This window comes from Mycteria americana, chromosome 9 (genome assembly GCF_035582795.1).
Source record: "Mycteria americana isolate JAX WOST 10 ecotype Jacksonville Zoo and Gardens chromosome 9, USCA_MyAme_1.0, whole genome shotgun sequence".
Taxonomy (NCBI): domain Eukaryota; kingdom Metazoa; phylum Chordata; class Aves; order Ciconiiformes; family Ciconiidae; genus Mycteria; species Mycteria americana.
The window spans coordinates 42,864,302-42,880,036 of NC_134373.1; the positions used below are offsets into that span (position 1 = coordinate 42,864,302).

General features: G+C 46.5%; 1 protein-coding gene across 6 annotated transcripts in view; it reads left to right on the forward strand.

The window, feature by feature from the left end:
• Positions 1–15,735, forward strand: part of FMNL2 (formin like 2) — a 153,928-nt gene that overhangs the window by 110,665 nt on the left and 27,528 nt on the right. For all 6 annotated transcript variants that reach the window (XM_075511296.1, XM_075511291.1, XM_075511295.1 and 3 more), the window contains exons 7-9: positions 180–288; positions 1,527–1,603; positions 4,040–4,133. In XM_075511296.1, coding sequence (XP_075367411.1) covers positions 180–288; positions 1,527–1,603; positions 4,040–4,133 — 280 coding nt within the window. The remainder of the gene's footprint in view (positions 1–179; positions 289–1,526; positions 1,604–4,039; positions 4,134–15,735) is intronic.

Sequence of the window (15,735 nt, forward strand, 5' to 3'; positions counted from 1 at the left end):
AGCGTACGCAGCCCGTGACTTTTTTTCTGCTTTATTTGCATGTGTATTGTCCGACGGTCGTCTGCTCTGCAGAACTGAAAGCTGTCTGCATTTTCACCCAGTGCAGGAGTATTTCCATTCCTTTATTCTTACCGCCTAAAAATAGTCTTGTGATTGATGAGAGCTGGTTTTGTTTGCAGGTATAACACCTTGCCAAGCCGAAGAACACTAAAAAATTCCAGATTAGTGAGTAAAAAAGATGACGTCCATGTCTGCATCATGTGTTTACGGGCCATAATGAATTACCAGGTATTTCCCTTTTTGTTCTTTTGGACCACATAACTATTTTGTTGTTGGGAGCGGGGAGGAAAAGGTTAGTGGTGAATCGTTAAGATAAAACTGATGCAGAGGTTTAAATTCTTATTCATTCTGAGGCAGTGTAGCAGGGAAGCAATATAACACAGTCCTTGTGTACCCTTGCAGGTGATTCAGTACAGATGTGAAGACCCACGTAGATAAGAGCATGTGCGTATTGGGCCAGCTCCTCTTTGCAGTGATGGGCTCAGTTTGCGCTAACTGATTAGACATGCAGCTATACAACTGAAGGTCTAATTTGTCTCAGAATTCAGTGCTAACACTTAGGAAATACGAGAATTTTTCAGAAGTGCTGTACACTGATGGAAACTCCAAGCTTTCACTCCTGTAACCTGTTTATCGCCAGGCAGTTGCAATAACTGCAAGTCAAAGAATAAACTAGACCAAAGCTAATCATATTTTCATGAGTTTCTCTTCTCTTCAGTGGGATGCTGGGATCATATGGCATGCCCAGGTGGCTTCAGAGACTTGGGATTTTTTGCTAAAACAGTAACCAGCTAAAAGTTACGTGCTTCAAAGAAAGGCTGTGATGAACACCTTTATTACGAGTCGTATGGTCGTACGAGGTACTTCTAACACGGCTGCGTATGTGAACTCTGCCCTTGGGAATACCAGCTCCCTGGGATTTACAGGGTTTCTTAGAAGAAGATGGCAAACAACGATCTTGTACTAATAACCAGTCCAGTATTTTGAAAGCAGTTCTTTTTTCATTTTTGGAGAGCAAAGCCAGCGGTACTCATGCAATAACTGCATGATGCAGTCGCTCTGTGGCAGCACGCATGCTGGAGAAGAAGTGATTTTGGCAGCTGAATTGCGAATTCCTCTTTAGAGAATAAATGATGCACTTGACTGTCAGAAATAAAAAGAGGAGGGAGGGGAAAGGATGAGCAGAGGGGTTGGCAGTGGTGTAGGAGCAGCTCTTGGACCCCTTTTTGGTGGCTGACATGGCCAAACCAAGTGCTTTTGACGCCGTTAGTGGCAGAGAAGTTGTTAGGCACTGTGGTAGATGGAAATGTACTGGCCGGCTTCGTAAACTCGACAATGTTTTGTTTGGCTTACAGCATCGTGAAAGACTGCTGCCAGATCTGGTCAGAGATATGTAATTTCTTGGATTTTAAAAAGAATAATTTCAGTCTCAAAAGTGAAACAATATTTTCCCCTTCTCTTTTCAGTATGGATTCAATATGGTCATGTCGCATCCACATGCCGTTAACGAAATTGCACTAAGCTTGAACAACAAGAATCCCAGGTAGGCTGCACTTGCTTTTAGAGAGTTTAAGAAGTAGGTAAGTAAAGAGTACATGGAAGGGGATTTTCAGGGGTATGTTTATGCACAAACCTGTAGCAAAAATCCGACTTCGTTCTGAATCAGATTAAATCTGTATTATGGCGCAAATAGATGAGCAATTGCCATCCAGTTCCATTGGTTTCAGGTCCTACTGACTCTTCAGCTGAGAATTTGCTGCTTAAGCGCTCCAGCTCTATTGCAGTGCAAAGACGACCCTGCTGATAACAAGCAGCTTAGCATGGGGTTTTCCTGAAGAATAGGAAAATCTTCTTAACTAGATTTTGTCTGAGGGGTCCTTAGGTTTGGATTTCTTCGAGAGAGGGTTTCGTTCTTGTTCTGTGTCGGGTTGCTGTTCAGGCACAGCAGTCACGTTGTAATTGGGCAGTGGAACTGATGGCTGCGAGGCTGTGTCCCCTCCTCTGCCCGCACACACTTGTGACCCTGGCAGCCACTTCCAGCAAAGCCTGGAGCTGCGAAACTCTTGCATGTCTAACGAAACCAAATCTGACATACTGATGTTTGCAAGGAAAGGTAGGACTAGGGGATGAGACAAAACTAAACAGCACTACGTATGTGTATATATATAGCCTTTCCTTCGGCTGTCCGCTTGCCTTACAGTGCACTGCTTCAAATTTTGTCCTGATGGAAGTAGGTTCTTCCTTCCTTTCTTTTATTTAGCCCTTAGTCAGCAAGCCTGGGCACAGCACACATGGGAAGGATATGGGAAGTTCGTTGTTTTTATCATTTTTGGTGTCTTGTGCCTGGGAATCAGGTGATCAAGAGAGAGCCCAAGTTTTCATTTTTGAAAGAAGTGGGTTATTTAGGTTTCTGTTTATTAAAAAAAAAAAGCTTTCAAATGTGGCTAAAATAATCTGAAGACAAAACAACGTTAGTGCTGTTCAAAACCTAATTTCTTCTTGGTTTAGCCCCATCATGATTTTTGAAGAAACTGGAGGTTTGAGTGCTTAGGGTTGTCCGAGATGTGCAGGAAGGGAAGCAGCAGCTCTCAGAGATGCTGCAGAGCTGATCCCATCCCCAGACCGTGCACGCTGCGGAGCCAAGGGCCGCAGGAGGGGGAGGGCCAGGTGGACGATGGATGTAGGGACTCCGTCTCCTCCGGTTGTGCCCAGACGGATGCCACCGACACAGCCGTGACTGTCCTCTCCCCGTCCCCACCCCAGATGCGTGGGCAGCCGGCGGTGAGCGCTCCAGGCAGCGTCGGGGACCTGGGCATCCCCCTGGGCTCTCCGCTCTCAGAGATCGCTCTCCCTTCTCCCCGCACGCACGGTTCATAGCCCGCTCTTGGAGGGGATATTATTGAAGATCTGTAGTAAGAACCCCTTGATCCTGTCTGAAAGAGCTTGGATTTTCTTCTTGTGGCAGGAAAAAAAAATTGATGAGTAAGAATTGAAAATGATACATTTAAAATTTCCTAGGAAAGTGAACATTTTATCTGGTTTCCAAAGATAACCTTGACACTTTGAAAGCCAAAAGGTATTTCTTTTTCTGTAACATCTGGTTTGAGTCATGGCTTTAGCATGAGACTAATTTCATATGTGTCTGCATGATTTTAATATCTGCTCAGAGCTCATCTGACCATGAAGTCCAGTTGGTGCTTTTGCCTTATGTGAACTCTATAAGAAAGTACTGGGGATTATTTATAGTGGAGTTACACTGAGTTTATTGCATGCTTTTCTTTCAGTGATCTGTTGTCTTCTCTCATTAATATGCCTGTGTTAGCACTGCTGTCAATCAGTTGCCCAGATTTCTGATTCACGAGGGGAAAGACGTGCTAAGGCATCCTATATTTACTTCAGCGAACCACGTCTTATTTTTTTTTGTGGCTATGAATAATACAAATTACCATGGAAAATAATTCAGATTTGTATCAGGAAAAATACAGATTTGAATTATAAGCGCGTTCATTAAAAACTGGGCTCAGAGGAAATGGGCTGCGTTGTGGTGAAGACAGCTGACTAATGGCTGCTGTGCGGTGATCCTGGCTTGTGTAAAACTGCCTCCTCTCCGGGTTCGTGCAGGTGAACTCTCCAGCAGGACAAGCTGCCGAAGGCTGACGTGCTCTGCCTTTACCAGAGTTGTGCAACTGCCTTTGGTTTGCTTGAATTTCCACAAGTATAATTTGGGATTTAAATTTTTGCATGTTTTGAGAAGCATTAAAATGGGGGAAAACTGCATGGTCCTGGGAGAGTCCAAATGCCCCGGATCAGATGATGCTCAGCATTATGCATCTTGCAGGTTTACTAGTTTCAAGAGATTAAAAATACGGGGGATGCAAACTACGTCTCCCAGGGTCTCCGCATCCCTTTTGCAAACAGGTAGAAAGAACAGGTTCGTCACGTGGTGGTCACTGACTGTTGCGGTTTCTTTTCTTTGCAGGACAAAGGCCCTTGTCTTGGAACTTTTAGCAGCTGTTTGCCTCGTCAGAGGAGGGCATGAAATCATTTTATCTGCGTTCGATAACTTTAAGGAGGTACGTTACTCTGCTTTATTAGAATTCGATGCGCGTCGACAGTTCTCTTACATGGCATTGGCTAGAGCTTTCTCATTCAGCTAAATTTCCTGGATTTCCATAAACTGCAGATATTCCATAAGTCACTTTGAGCTGCAAAGAATCAGGCAGTGGTGCTGATGCCATCGTTTTGTGCACTTTTGTGTAAAAGAGCCATAATCCCAACAAGATGAATCCAGACTGTGAATTGCTCCCGTTACTTTTTGGTCAGTCGAGCTGTGTCGCTGGAGTGCAAAACTAACGGAGATCTTGGGAGCTTTACTCCTGTTCTTCTGTCTCTAAACACTTTTATATGTTCTTAGATGAAACAGCCAGGAACGGTGTATTAGATCTCCCATTTTCAGAGCCATTTACACAAGCCCTTGAAATGCAAAACTCCGGGTTTTACTATCAGGAGGAATTTTATTTGTGAAGGAGTTACAAAATCAAGTCTCTGTGATGGGACACTGACTGCTGAAATTAATGCAGGAATTCCAACAGGCTCAAGTGGAGCAAACCAGTGTCGTTCATAGGTGCATGCGTTCAAGCGTATCGCATGTTTGCATACAGTTAATGGGTTAATGGGATTTGAGAACATTGGATGAAGGTTCACGAGCACTGGTGTGAGAATCAAGTCCTAGAAAGCTGCTGTTCTGGTTTCTTTTGAATATTGGATATATGTGTGGATTTATTATCAAAGAAAAAATGAATCTAGACTTACCAGCTCAAAAATTGTTAGACTTGATGAGTCCCAACTGGACTGTGTATAAACATGTGGCATGTTTTTCCTTAATGCTGGTGTTTAGCTGTAAGTGGGCTAATGCAGATGATCGACAAGCCAAGTTGTTAATTTTTTTACTTTTTGTGTTTGGGGAGTTATTTCTGGTGGGGAGATACCAATCTCTGCTTTGTATTCGCTGTAAATATTTGCATGTCGTAGAGCTGCACCGTAACTCTGTTTCTGAGGTGCTCGTCATTATACGGAGCCAGAGCAAAAGGTTTGAAGTATTCTCCAGTGTGGGCCTGTTGTAGAAACCTCAGCTTTGCAAGACCAGACCTGTCCTAAATGTGAGCTGTGTTGTGTACGTAGAGCTACCTGAGGACAGAGGGAATGGGAACGGGAACGGCACGGCTGCTGGCGAGGCTTCCCCGGCTGTGAAGTGGAAGTCGAGTTGGAAGGATTGTGTGACCATGGAGAAGGCCTTGCTTCTGGGTTACGCCAGCGGAAGGGATGGTCAGAATATGGAAATAAGACATTCTGCTTCCAGCTGGGGAAAGGTCTGCAGTCCTTTCATGCAGGCACAGAGCTGGAACTGGAAATTGTAGTTTGGTTCTTTCATTTATTCATCTGTAGCCTTGGGCAAGCTGCCGGTATCTTTGTCTTTATTTGCACCTTTGTGAAATGAAGGAATCGCGGAAGCAAATGCAGATGAGATTGTTATGAAGAACAATTGGGTAATACGAGAAGTGCTTTAAATAGGAAAAGCACGGTAAACATGCAAAGTATGTTATTATTCCAGGTTTAAATTCTTCTGGCTTATTACTACTCTATTCTGGAAGAAATGTGACTCATTGGGGAGGGCGGTGGGAGGGATCACAGATAACTTGGGCAAATGACTACAGCCGAAATACCAGTGGTCGGGACGGTCTGTAGGGCTCATGAAACAGGCCCTTTGCATGTCACGGGGAAGGGTGACAAAGTCCCGTTTGCTCTCTTACCTTCCTGACATCTTTAGTCGAGGTTTTGCTCCTTCATTTTCTTCCAAGTGCTCTATCATCTCTCTGTTCTCCTACTGACATTCAAAAATTCCTGTGTAACACGTGCAGTTTGTCTGCCGTTATTTATTCGTTCCATTCCCATTTGTGTTTGATCAAGTCGTTTGCTGTAGCGGAACTGTTGGATGTTGCAGGTGAAGCGGGTGTGCAAGGAGAGGATTTTACCTTTCTCAGTTCTGCGTTTGGCTGTTCTTCTCTTTATCCAATTATGCTGCTTATTTCTTGCTCTATGCTGTTGTTTTCCAGTTTCCCCCGGGCAAGTTTTCGGTAATGGTTTCAAGTCTTCATGTTTATAGCTCATTCAGCTGGTATATTAAAACTCTCTGAGTTGCTGACAAGTAAAGTACCCAGGGTTAGATTTCTAGCAGTATACTTCCAATTTAAATTACTGTAAGCTCAGTAATATTTGTGTGGCTTCTGTAACTATGCGTTGCAGGGCTGCCGCAGCTTCGCTGTGGTTCTTTCATCAGACGCTGTGTGCATATTTAGGACAGATTAGACTCGTCGAACTAGATCTCTGCCACTCCATCTCCTTGCCATAAAATAACTTCAAAAGAAACCTGAACTCCTGCCTAACACTCACCCTGTAATAAAGTCAGTAGGGAAAACAGGATATTTCGGACCAAATTCTGCTCTCATTTACATCAGGGTGAACATCAAATATTTCATTAGGCTTTGAGCTTTGCTCTGATGTAAATGAGAACAGAATTTGGTTCTCAGGGTCTGACTGAGCTGGAAAACCGCAGTTGATCTGAATCTTGTCAAGAATTCTTTTTGAAAATGACTTTTCATTTGAAAATGATTTTACAGGCCAATCTTTTTCTGGCTGGGGTCAGGATATTCAAATGGAGAAAGGTTTGTTTTGTTAAGCTGTCTCTTGGAAATTATTCTCGTCCAGTTACTTCACCTGAAATCATTGATTCTTGTGCGCAGGTTGTTTCTCTTCGCAGGGGACCCAGCTCTGTGCACTACAGACATAGCCCAGCGCTCGCTTTTCAGTACAGGGTTAAGATCATGTCGAACAGGTCACTTCTGAACGCAGAAACATGAGGATATTTCAAAGCCGCCAAGAAGTTTACAGCAAACCAGGAGCTTGAGATGGAGTTGAATAAAGCAGAGCTCAACAGGAAAAGAAAATCCAGAATCATTGGTACTGGTGGGGAATGGAGACCAGGAGGGGGAAGGAGTAGTTTGGGATGGATGGATGGAAGGAAGGGCAGGTGGTTTATGCAAAGTTCATTAGGAACTTTGAGGAAACCAGGCTTCACGCAGTTGTGCTGGTGGCAGGAAGCACGAGCCCCCTGTTTCAGTCCGGTGAGTGGCAGAGCTGTTGAATACCTTCTTTCTAAATTTTGCCAAAAGGCAGGGAAATCCTCATCCGTATTGTATGGAATGAATCAGTAGTTTTAAGGGAGATGCCAGTATTACTTTCTCATCTCTCTTTTATTTCTCCTTTGTGTTCCCTGTAATGTTGAAGGAGTTTGCATGTTGAGTAGAAGCAGGGGATGGTTTAGGTCAGTCTCTCGTGGTGCACGTGTCTGCTTTCTGCAGCCTGCTCTACATTTTGGGAACTATTTGGCATAGACAAAACGGCAACTTCCAGCTCTCCGAGAGAGAAATGCCCCAGATGTTCACACACCTTCTGGGTTTGGTCATTCCTTCCAGGCCAGTGCAGATGTTGCGTGAATCGTCCCCAGTTTCCAGCCTAAGTTCAGCTCATCCTTTTGCAGGAGGTCTTGCTCTGGGCTGAACGGGACAGAAATGCGAAGACCCTGTCCCTGCCTGTTCCTGGGCAAGGTGGATTTTTACACCATCCCGTGTTTCTCTTTTCGAAGACGTTTCATAACTCTCATTGCTTTTGAAGTCCAGGTGCTGCTTAGCCTCTACGTCAAGAGAAGCCTCAGCAGCCCGGCTAAGTTTGTACTTGCAGGACGGTCAGATCCTAGTTATGAGGAGCTCCACGAGCCAGGAAGGCCCGCAGATGTTTTGGTTTTCCTGCAGCCGCTCTCAGTGTCGTCAGGCCTCAAAGAGCTTCTGAAAGGTCCCGGAGCAGAAGTGCGAGGAGGTTGCGGTGCTGCTGGAGGCTGCCGCTCAGCAAGCGGCTCCGGCTGTGCTCCGGCCACCTGCACTCTGCAGCTGGAAAACTTCCTTTTTCCGAGTGATGCTTGACTGAATTCTCCTGTATTTATGGGAAATAGTTTGGAGTTACCGTGCCACAGGTAACCCACCGGAATAGCTGGGATGTTTGGTTATTCCCTTATCTTTTTGATACTCTCTGGCCTGTTGCCGGTTCTGTTTGCAGCCACCTCTTATTCCCAGCACCTCGCACCGAAGGCAAACGCTGCTTGAATGGGATAACGCAGCCTTGGCTGGGTGAGCTCTTCGGCACGGCCGCGAGCCCTGCCTTTACCTGCTTGCCGGTGGGCTCCCTTAGCCGTGTTCCCGGTCCTTTGTGCGTGTTTCCCTGGCTTTGTGAGAGCTGGCTGCACGGTTTTATCTGAGTTGCCTGGGATTTGTGTTGCAGGACAAGCAAATGCACTTCAGCAGAATGCCAGGGGAAGAAAATGAGAGTGGAGTTAGCCGCAAGACAGCTTTGGGGGAGCTCCGGGGGTCACAGACCAGATGCTAAGAGCTTGTGCCCCATTTAAATTGAAGCAGGCTGAGTGGACTGTTGGAAAACAAGATATATTTTCCTAATGCTTATTCAGAGTAGGTAATGCATTTGAATAGTGTGACTGCATGTGTGGGTATACAGAGAATTAAGCTGCCATCTTTTACTGCCAACAATAAAACTTTTTTTTACTATTATTTCATTGCTTACTTCCCTTACTGTTTCCTGGAAATGCTGTTTTGAATTTGCAGAGGCGGGTTGTGCTGGAGCTTAGGTGCATCGGTGTCCTGCCGAACCTGCCCGTGGCCATCGGAAATGGTGAGAGCCAGCACGGGGCAAGCGTGTGGCTTCTCACACGCTTCTGCTCACTTCACACAGACGTGGCGTGGAGACGGTGCTGCTTAAACCACAGCGTAGCCACGTGGCGGGAACTCACTCAGGACCCAAAACGAGCATCGTTCCGAAGCTGCCCTTGCTCTCTGTCGTTTCACTGGCATCTTGCCATAATCAAAATGCTTTCGTTCATTGCTGCCTTGTGAAGGAAGGATGTTTTCGTGTTGATGAGATTCTACATATTGAGAAGATCTTTTAATCATTATTGCCATTGACTGGATGCTTCTAATACTCTTGTATGCCGAGAGTGAGTAGCGTAGGACGTGTTTTGCTGCAGTTGATACCGGTTGGAAGATGAAGAAGGTTTTACAGAGCTAAGAAAAAGAATATGAGGATAACCACGCCTGCTATTCTCCTGTCAGGATTTCTGTGGTGAGATAAAGGTGTCTTCAGCAGGTTGACAACCCAAGCACTTTTCGTCCGAGAGGGCAGCTGTAATTTGAGTCAACTGAACCCTGCCGGGTCTTGGTCCCGGAGGTGTGAAACACTGTGGGAAAATGCGGCTTTCCACGTGGCTGGCATTTTGAATTGGGGGAAAATAAATTTTAAACGTAGCAAAATATCGAAGGGGGAAATTTCAGTGCACTGAACTTTGCAGGCGTGTGTGACCTGACTTCCCTTCATCCGTGGGATAACGAACGGCTAATTGCTGGCTGTCCCGGTCTGCAGGCAGGCAAGGAGTCCCCGTAGGCTGGACCGCAGCGGCGTGTCGTCTGCCTGTGCAGCCCCCCGTGTCGGGCTCTTGGCAAAGCAATCCCTCGGGAACAGGCGCAGTTTTTAACTCGGGGTGCATTTTTCCTCTCTCTTTTCTGATCTGAGTGCCGAAACCCCGCGTTGCTTTGCGTTCCTCTTGGAAGTGCAGCTCGTACGGGAGTTTCTGCTCTCCCGGCTGACCTGTGGCATGTTCTGCTGAAGGCCAGTGTACCGTGTAACTGGGGCCAGCCCCTTCCCAGCGAGCCTGAAGCGAGCGTGGATGGGAACCTGATAGCGGTGTTATCAGGTGCTGCCCCGATGAGCCCACGGCTTGGACTCCTCCGGGGCCAGCTCCGAGCTGTGCTATGGGTTACGTCTGCTTCACGGTCAAGTTTCTTATGGTTGTGTGTTCCTAGTAAAAATTATGTAATGCTTTGTCCATTATATATCTGTATTTATATACTTATATATACGCACCTTTGACTGTCGGGTTAGTTTTCAGGAACTTTTGCTCACAGTCAGAGCCAGAGTCTCTCAGCCCATTTCTCTTTAGTTGCAATCACTGACAGAGCCTGGAGGCAAAGGTTTTAGTGCACCAGATATCCTCAGAAATACCTGAATTAGCCTAATTGCACGCCGGATTCCCGGCATCCCCGGGAAGCAGGCAGCGAGACCTCCCGCGGTACCACCACCCGGAATAAACTCCTTCCCCAGCTCAAAGACTGCGCGTTTGGTCGCAAGCTATCACGGCATTGCCAGACCTAAATGAGGATCCTCAGAGCTAAGGCACAGAAATAATGTGGACAGGCAACTTGTGAGCAAGGTTATGAAATCTGGTGAGAACACTCAGAAATAGAATTAACAGAGAAGTTCTAGTTCAACAGAATTAGAGCTTGTTGAGGCTCTGAGTGCAGAAAGCTGTTTTCCAACTCACTTATGGCCTGGCTTCAAAATTGAAATTTTTTGTGGCATTTCTAGTTGCTGTTTAATTTACATGGTTTACATGTTTTTCATTTACTGAAAGCATAGTAGCCAACAAACAAATAGCTTCAGTAAGTTTACAGACCCGTTGAAAAAAATCACAACCCAGCAGCGCTAATGTGATTGCATAATGAAAACAGTTACAAAGAAGTTGGGGGGTTTTCTGCAAATACTAATTTCTTCAGCTTTAGTGAAGATCTGAAAATGACAGTTTTTGAATGTACTTCACAGCACTCTGAACTAACATTTTAAGGAGCACAGTCTTAGATCCTTACGCAGCTTTTTGTTAATCTCCATTTTAAACATAGGAGAATTTACTTTAATAACAACTAAATATTTCTGGGAAAAGACCAGAGGACTCTACCACTATTTTTTAAAAAAATAAGCACGACAGTAGTTTAAAACGGATCCAAACCAAGGAGGCAAAAGAATGGACTGGGATCTGCAGTGAGACAGAAAGCCAGCCAGAAATAATGCTGGCTCTCTGCAGGGAACGCTTCCTGACTTCGGCTCTAATCCCGCAAAGCAGTTAAATTGATTATTATACAAGCATATACCAGAATAATTGAATTCAGTAAGGTGAGTGTATGCTTGTGTGCTTCTTCGTACGGGAAACAAGTTTAGTATTTAAAAATAAAACCAGAATTGAGGTGCTTTTCCTAAGATGAACCGTGCCTTTCAAGAAACCACCTTGTTTTGCTCTAAGAAATGCTATAAAATAAATGGGAATTCAGATAATCCAGAAAATTTTGAGGAAGCTGCTTGTCTGGTGGTTATTCCAGCATCCCAGCTTCCCCATGTGCTGGGGAGAGAAGAGCTGGCCTAACTCGTTGGAGAGCAGGGGATGAGAGAGGAGCGGGGTCCGGCACGCGGGCGCTCCCTCTTGTTTTAACATCCGTTTAATTGACTCGTGCGTTTGCTGCTCTGCAATATCTGACAGGTGAGAAGAATCGCAACCCCCTCACGCATCGCCTGGTTATGGCTATTAGTGCCGGGCTTACAGAGGCCAGGTCCGCCGGAATCGCTGGGCGGCGAGCTGACGGGCGGGGGCACGGTAGATGACCCTCATGGTTTACCCCCGTCGGTTTTCCCTCTGGCGAAGCAAGACGATAGCGTTCAGCCCTCACTTTTCACAAGGCTTAATTCAGAGTCAGATTTCTCTATTTGAATAATGAACGGCGGCGCTGAAAACAGCCGTTCTGAATTATTCTTACGGGCCATTACAATAACTCAGGACTAGAAGAAACTGTTTGCAAGTGCTGGAAAATGTAAATACGTTTATTATCTTTTGCACTGCAGCAGTATTTTGAGAGTGCCTTAACCCTGCTGGTAGAGAAGTAAAAGGTATTTTAACCTAGTAAGTATTAAATAACTGTTTACTTAACCAGTAACTTATGGGAAAACTGATTTTTTGTTCTTCAGCAAACTGCAAAAATGTCAGCATGATCAGTGCAAACAAAGTGTTTCTGTGGAGTGCTGCTTGCCGGTGGTGGGATCTGCTGATCACAGTGGGCTGTTGTGGGGGAGAGAAAGCCAGCATTGTGCCGCCGGATAAAGGAGCACAGACAGGAGAAAAGGTTCACAAAGGGTCCCATGAATTTTTGGGTTGCATATACATCAGGCTATTTATAACGCCATATCCAGTATGGGCTGCGTTCATGTACACAGCACGTACTTGCTGTGAAATTGTGCTACCGCTTCTCGCTCTTACAGAACTCGAAAAGTTATTGAAGGAGGAGGGAGCAGCTTAAAAGAACCTTTGGGCAACACGTGGTAGACGGTCATTTTAACATTTGCACTGATAGACAATGTCCTGTATTGCAAAGCCTTTGCTGAGGTTTAGGTATTTTAAATTTGGTCCTGCAGAGAATTGTTTTCCCTGCCTTGAGGTCCCTGTCAGCTGCCTTTGCCGTGCCAGACCATATTCACCTCAAGTGTAAATGCAGCCAAAATGATTTCATTTTCTCTATGGAGTTTGGGACCACCAGGCGTTGCCTCCTTCCTGAGCTGGTGAGCTTCCTAACGTCTTACCTACAAACACGCTGCTAGCTCAGAGCTGTCGTTCCCTCTCCCCTTTGCTGCCAGACGGACGCTCGCAGCGAGGCGGTTGCAGGAGGCAGTTGCTGTGTCTGGATGGGGCACCGCGTCTCAGGCTTAGGAGCACCGGTCCTCCAGATGTGGAGGATGAAAGCGGTCTGGCAGCTGCGTCGCGTAGCGTGCGCTCTGTACCGCCAACGAGCTGCGGCCCCAAAGCCTGGAATACTGCCTGTGTTCGCTGCCATCTCCGTTCGGAGCACGCTATATTTGCTTGTGGTGAGGTTTAGTTACGAGCTCCATTCTCCAACAAAACGAGGTGGTGCTTCACGCTGTTAGATAACTGTCTGAGGTAGGAGGACGATGGATGTGCTTCGATGAGCCTGGACTTTAACTTTCTGCCTGACACTGCCCTTGAAAACATCCTCAGTTTTTCCAAAATAACCTGGGGTCTTTTGCTGCCTGCCCAGGACGCCTTTCTGGAGCTCCTTGCAGTAATCCATCCACATAAGCAGGAGCAACCCAAGTGTTGTCGTAGTGGAACTTTGCTCTTGGGTGGTCTGGAGGTGAACTGCACGACCTGAGGGGCTTGCCAGGTGGATACGGATATAATCGTCACTAAATTTTTCATAACGGATCCTTTCGCTTCCTATAGGATTGTATTGTACCTTTGTAATAGACCTGTGATGGGTTTACTGCATTAGCACCCAAAGCCTTTCCAGAGAAAGGACCCTTCGTGGGTGGTTTTCCGTAAAGCCACATTGTTCTTCTAGAATGACGTGGGCTTAATGCAACCTAAAAAGTTCTTTTTCACAGCCTGAGAAGAGACAGAGGTTTTTTATAGCTGTGGTAACCCGTTTAATCTTGCTTCTTACACAGAATAATGCTAATAAAAGAAAGATGAGCCTCGCTTAGTCCCAGCCATACTTTCAAATGACAGACCTTGGAAATTTATTCAAATATAAATGGCAACATATGGTTTTATGTGGTGGGATTTGATTTCAGCGTTCGTCTTGGATTTTGGCCAATCTTCAGGCTGTAGGCTTCATCTACAGTTTCACTCTCTTTAATCTTCCAGGATAAATTATATCATTTCATGAAAGTCAGCTCGCTGTCTCTTGAAGCGCACATGTTCCCAGCACTGACTCATCTGATGATAGTGTGAAATATCCGCGAGCAGCCGCCGAAAGCCGCAGGTTGCTGTTGCTTTTCCTCTCGCTATCAGCTGCTGTATCCCGGCCAGCCGGGGCTGCTTGCGTCCCGGGATCGGCAATTCTCTGCCGGGGCTGTATCACTTCGGGTTGTTCCTTAATTTAATTAGTCAGCCATAAATGGCTTGTAGTTGTTTATGTCAGATTTTCTCATCCATGTGGAACGGTTTACATTAGATTTCCCAGAAATCCGTCCTTCTGGCTTTTGTTGTTGAGTGATCGTATGCGCCATTGTTATGTTTGTTTCCACAAGACATGATTTTGTTTAAATTGGCTCCGTTTTTTCTGAAGTGGGTACAAGAGAGATGCGATTGTTTAGAGCTCAAAGTTGAGGTGAACCTACTTTTTTGCTTTTGTTATGTTGACTCTTAACTGTTTTGTGGGGAGGGGAGGGTACGGAGAGCGCTGGAAGGATTTGCCGTTGGTTGAACTGAAATACCATCCCATTTACTATAGTAGGAAAAAAATGGCTCGGATAATAACGTAGGGACGAGTGCATCTAAGCAACCTTGCGGTGCAAGTCAAGGAGAGGGTTCCTTGGGCTTGCTTTGAGCGGGAGTTGGATCAGGCCCAGCGTACGCCTCCAAAATCCAATTATATCAGCGGGCAGCTGCTGCCTTTGATCCTTGCAGTGCCAGTGGGTTCCTGAAACTCGGCCAGATTCTGGTTTTCTCTTTGGCTCTTGGGAGGTCGGCCTTTTTGCAGCATTTCGTCTCTTTACCTCCGGAAGGACGTGTTGCTCCCGCATGGAAGCGTGCGCGTGCCGGGAGGGGTGTCCAGCACAGCAGAGCTGTATGCCCGCAGGCTGCACCCTCCAGCAGCACTTCTGGTGGGCCCTCGGTAAGAAGGTGCCCGGTAGGGCATTCGTGGTGCGTGCCCGGAGTAGGTCACGCTGCTGCATGTTCAATGAACTCGAGCTTCTTCACGACAGAACGATTCCTGGTCCTGCACGCGGAGAGCGGGGCAGCCGGACGGGACGCCGGCAGGCGCTGGTGCTGTCGTCCGGTGCGGAGATGCTCTGGTCCCCGCCGGAGTGCGCTCATCCCACCGCTCGCTTTTAAACGCACGCTTGTGAAAGCAGGATAGTCGTGCCAAAATGCTCACGGTGATCTCCCTGTTTTCCCAAGGAGATTTCCTGGCCGTTTCGGATTTGAGTTTGGGCCTTTGGTGGCTTTGCAGAGCCTAAGGCTCTTCACCAGTGACGCCAGCTCTCGAGCCGCCCGCCGCAAAGCAAACGCGCTGGGAGGCTGGGGCAGGGGCTCGCTCGCTTTGCCCTCAGTTTTCGTTGGAGCTGCTCTAACCATCACCAGTGTGTATGCGGTGTTTGGGCTTTGATCTCCCAGCAAGGTGATTCCTGACACCGTAGGGAGGCTTTATGAGGGTTACTCCTGAAGAAAAGCCCGAGATTAGGCTGAGGATTTACAACCTGAAGCTGAATGGCGGTGGCTCTCCAAACTCACCCGTCTTTTCCGTGTCCCGGCGTCCCCATCTCTGCTCAGCAGAGGCAGGTCATGCCCCTTGCACAACTGCGGGCCAGGCAATACCAAGGAGACTTGTTCCATCCAAGAGTGGGTCTGTCTCGGCTCTGTTTCACTCTACCTTAGACCTTAATGTCTGTTTTATGGGCCTAGTGGAGCAGCCCACGTAAAGGCGTTTAATGCTTCAAAACCACTTTCATGGCATAGGCTGTAGAGAGCGCCGAGTCCCTCGGGTTTAAGATCATGATAATTTGCTTGACCAACAAGTGTGATCTGTTTTTCGTGAGGATGCATGCTTTGTTCTTTTAGGTGTGTTTCTTCTACCTTGTGAGTCTTTAAGGTTCAGGTGGAAACATTTAAATACAACTTGAGTAAGTGTTTGTGCGGACTTCAGCGCCCTGCCTACC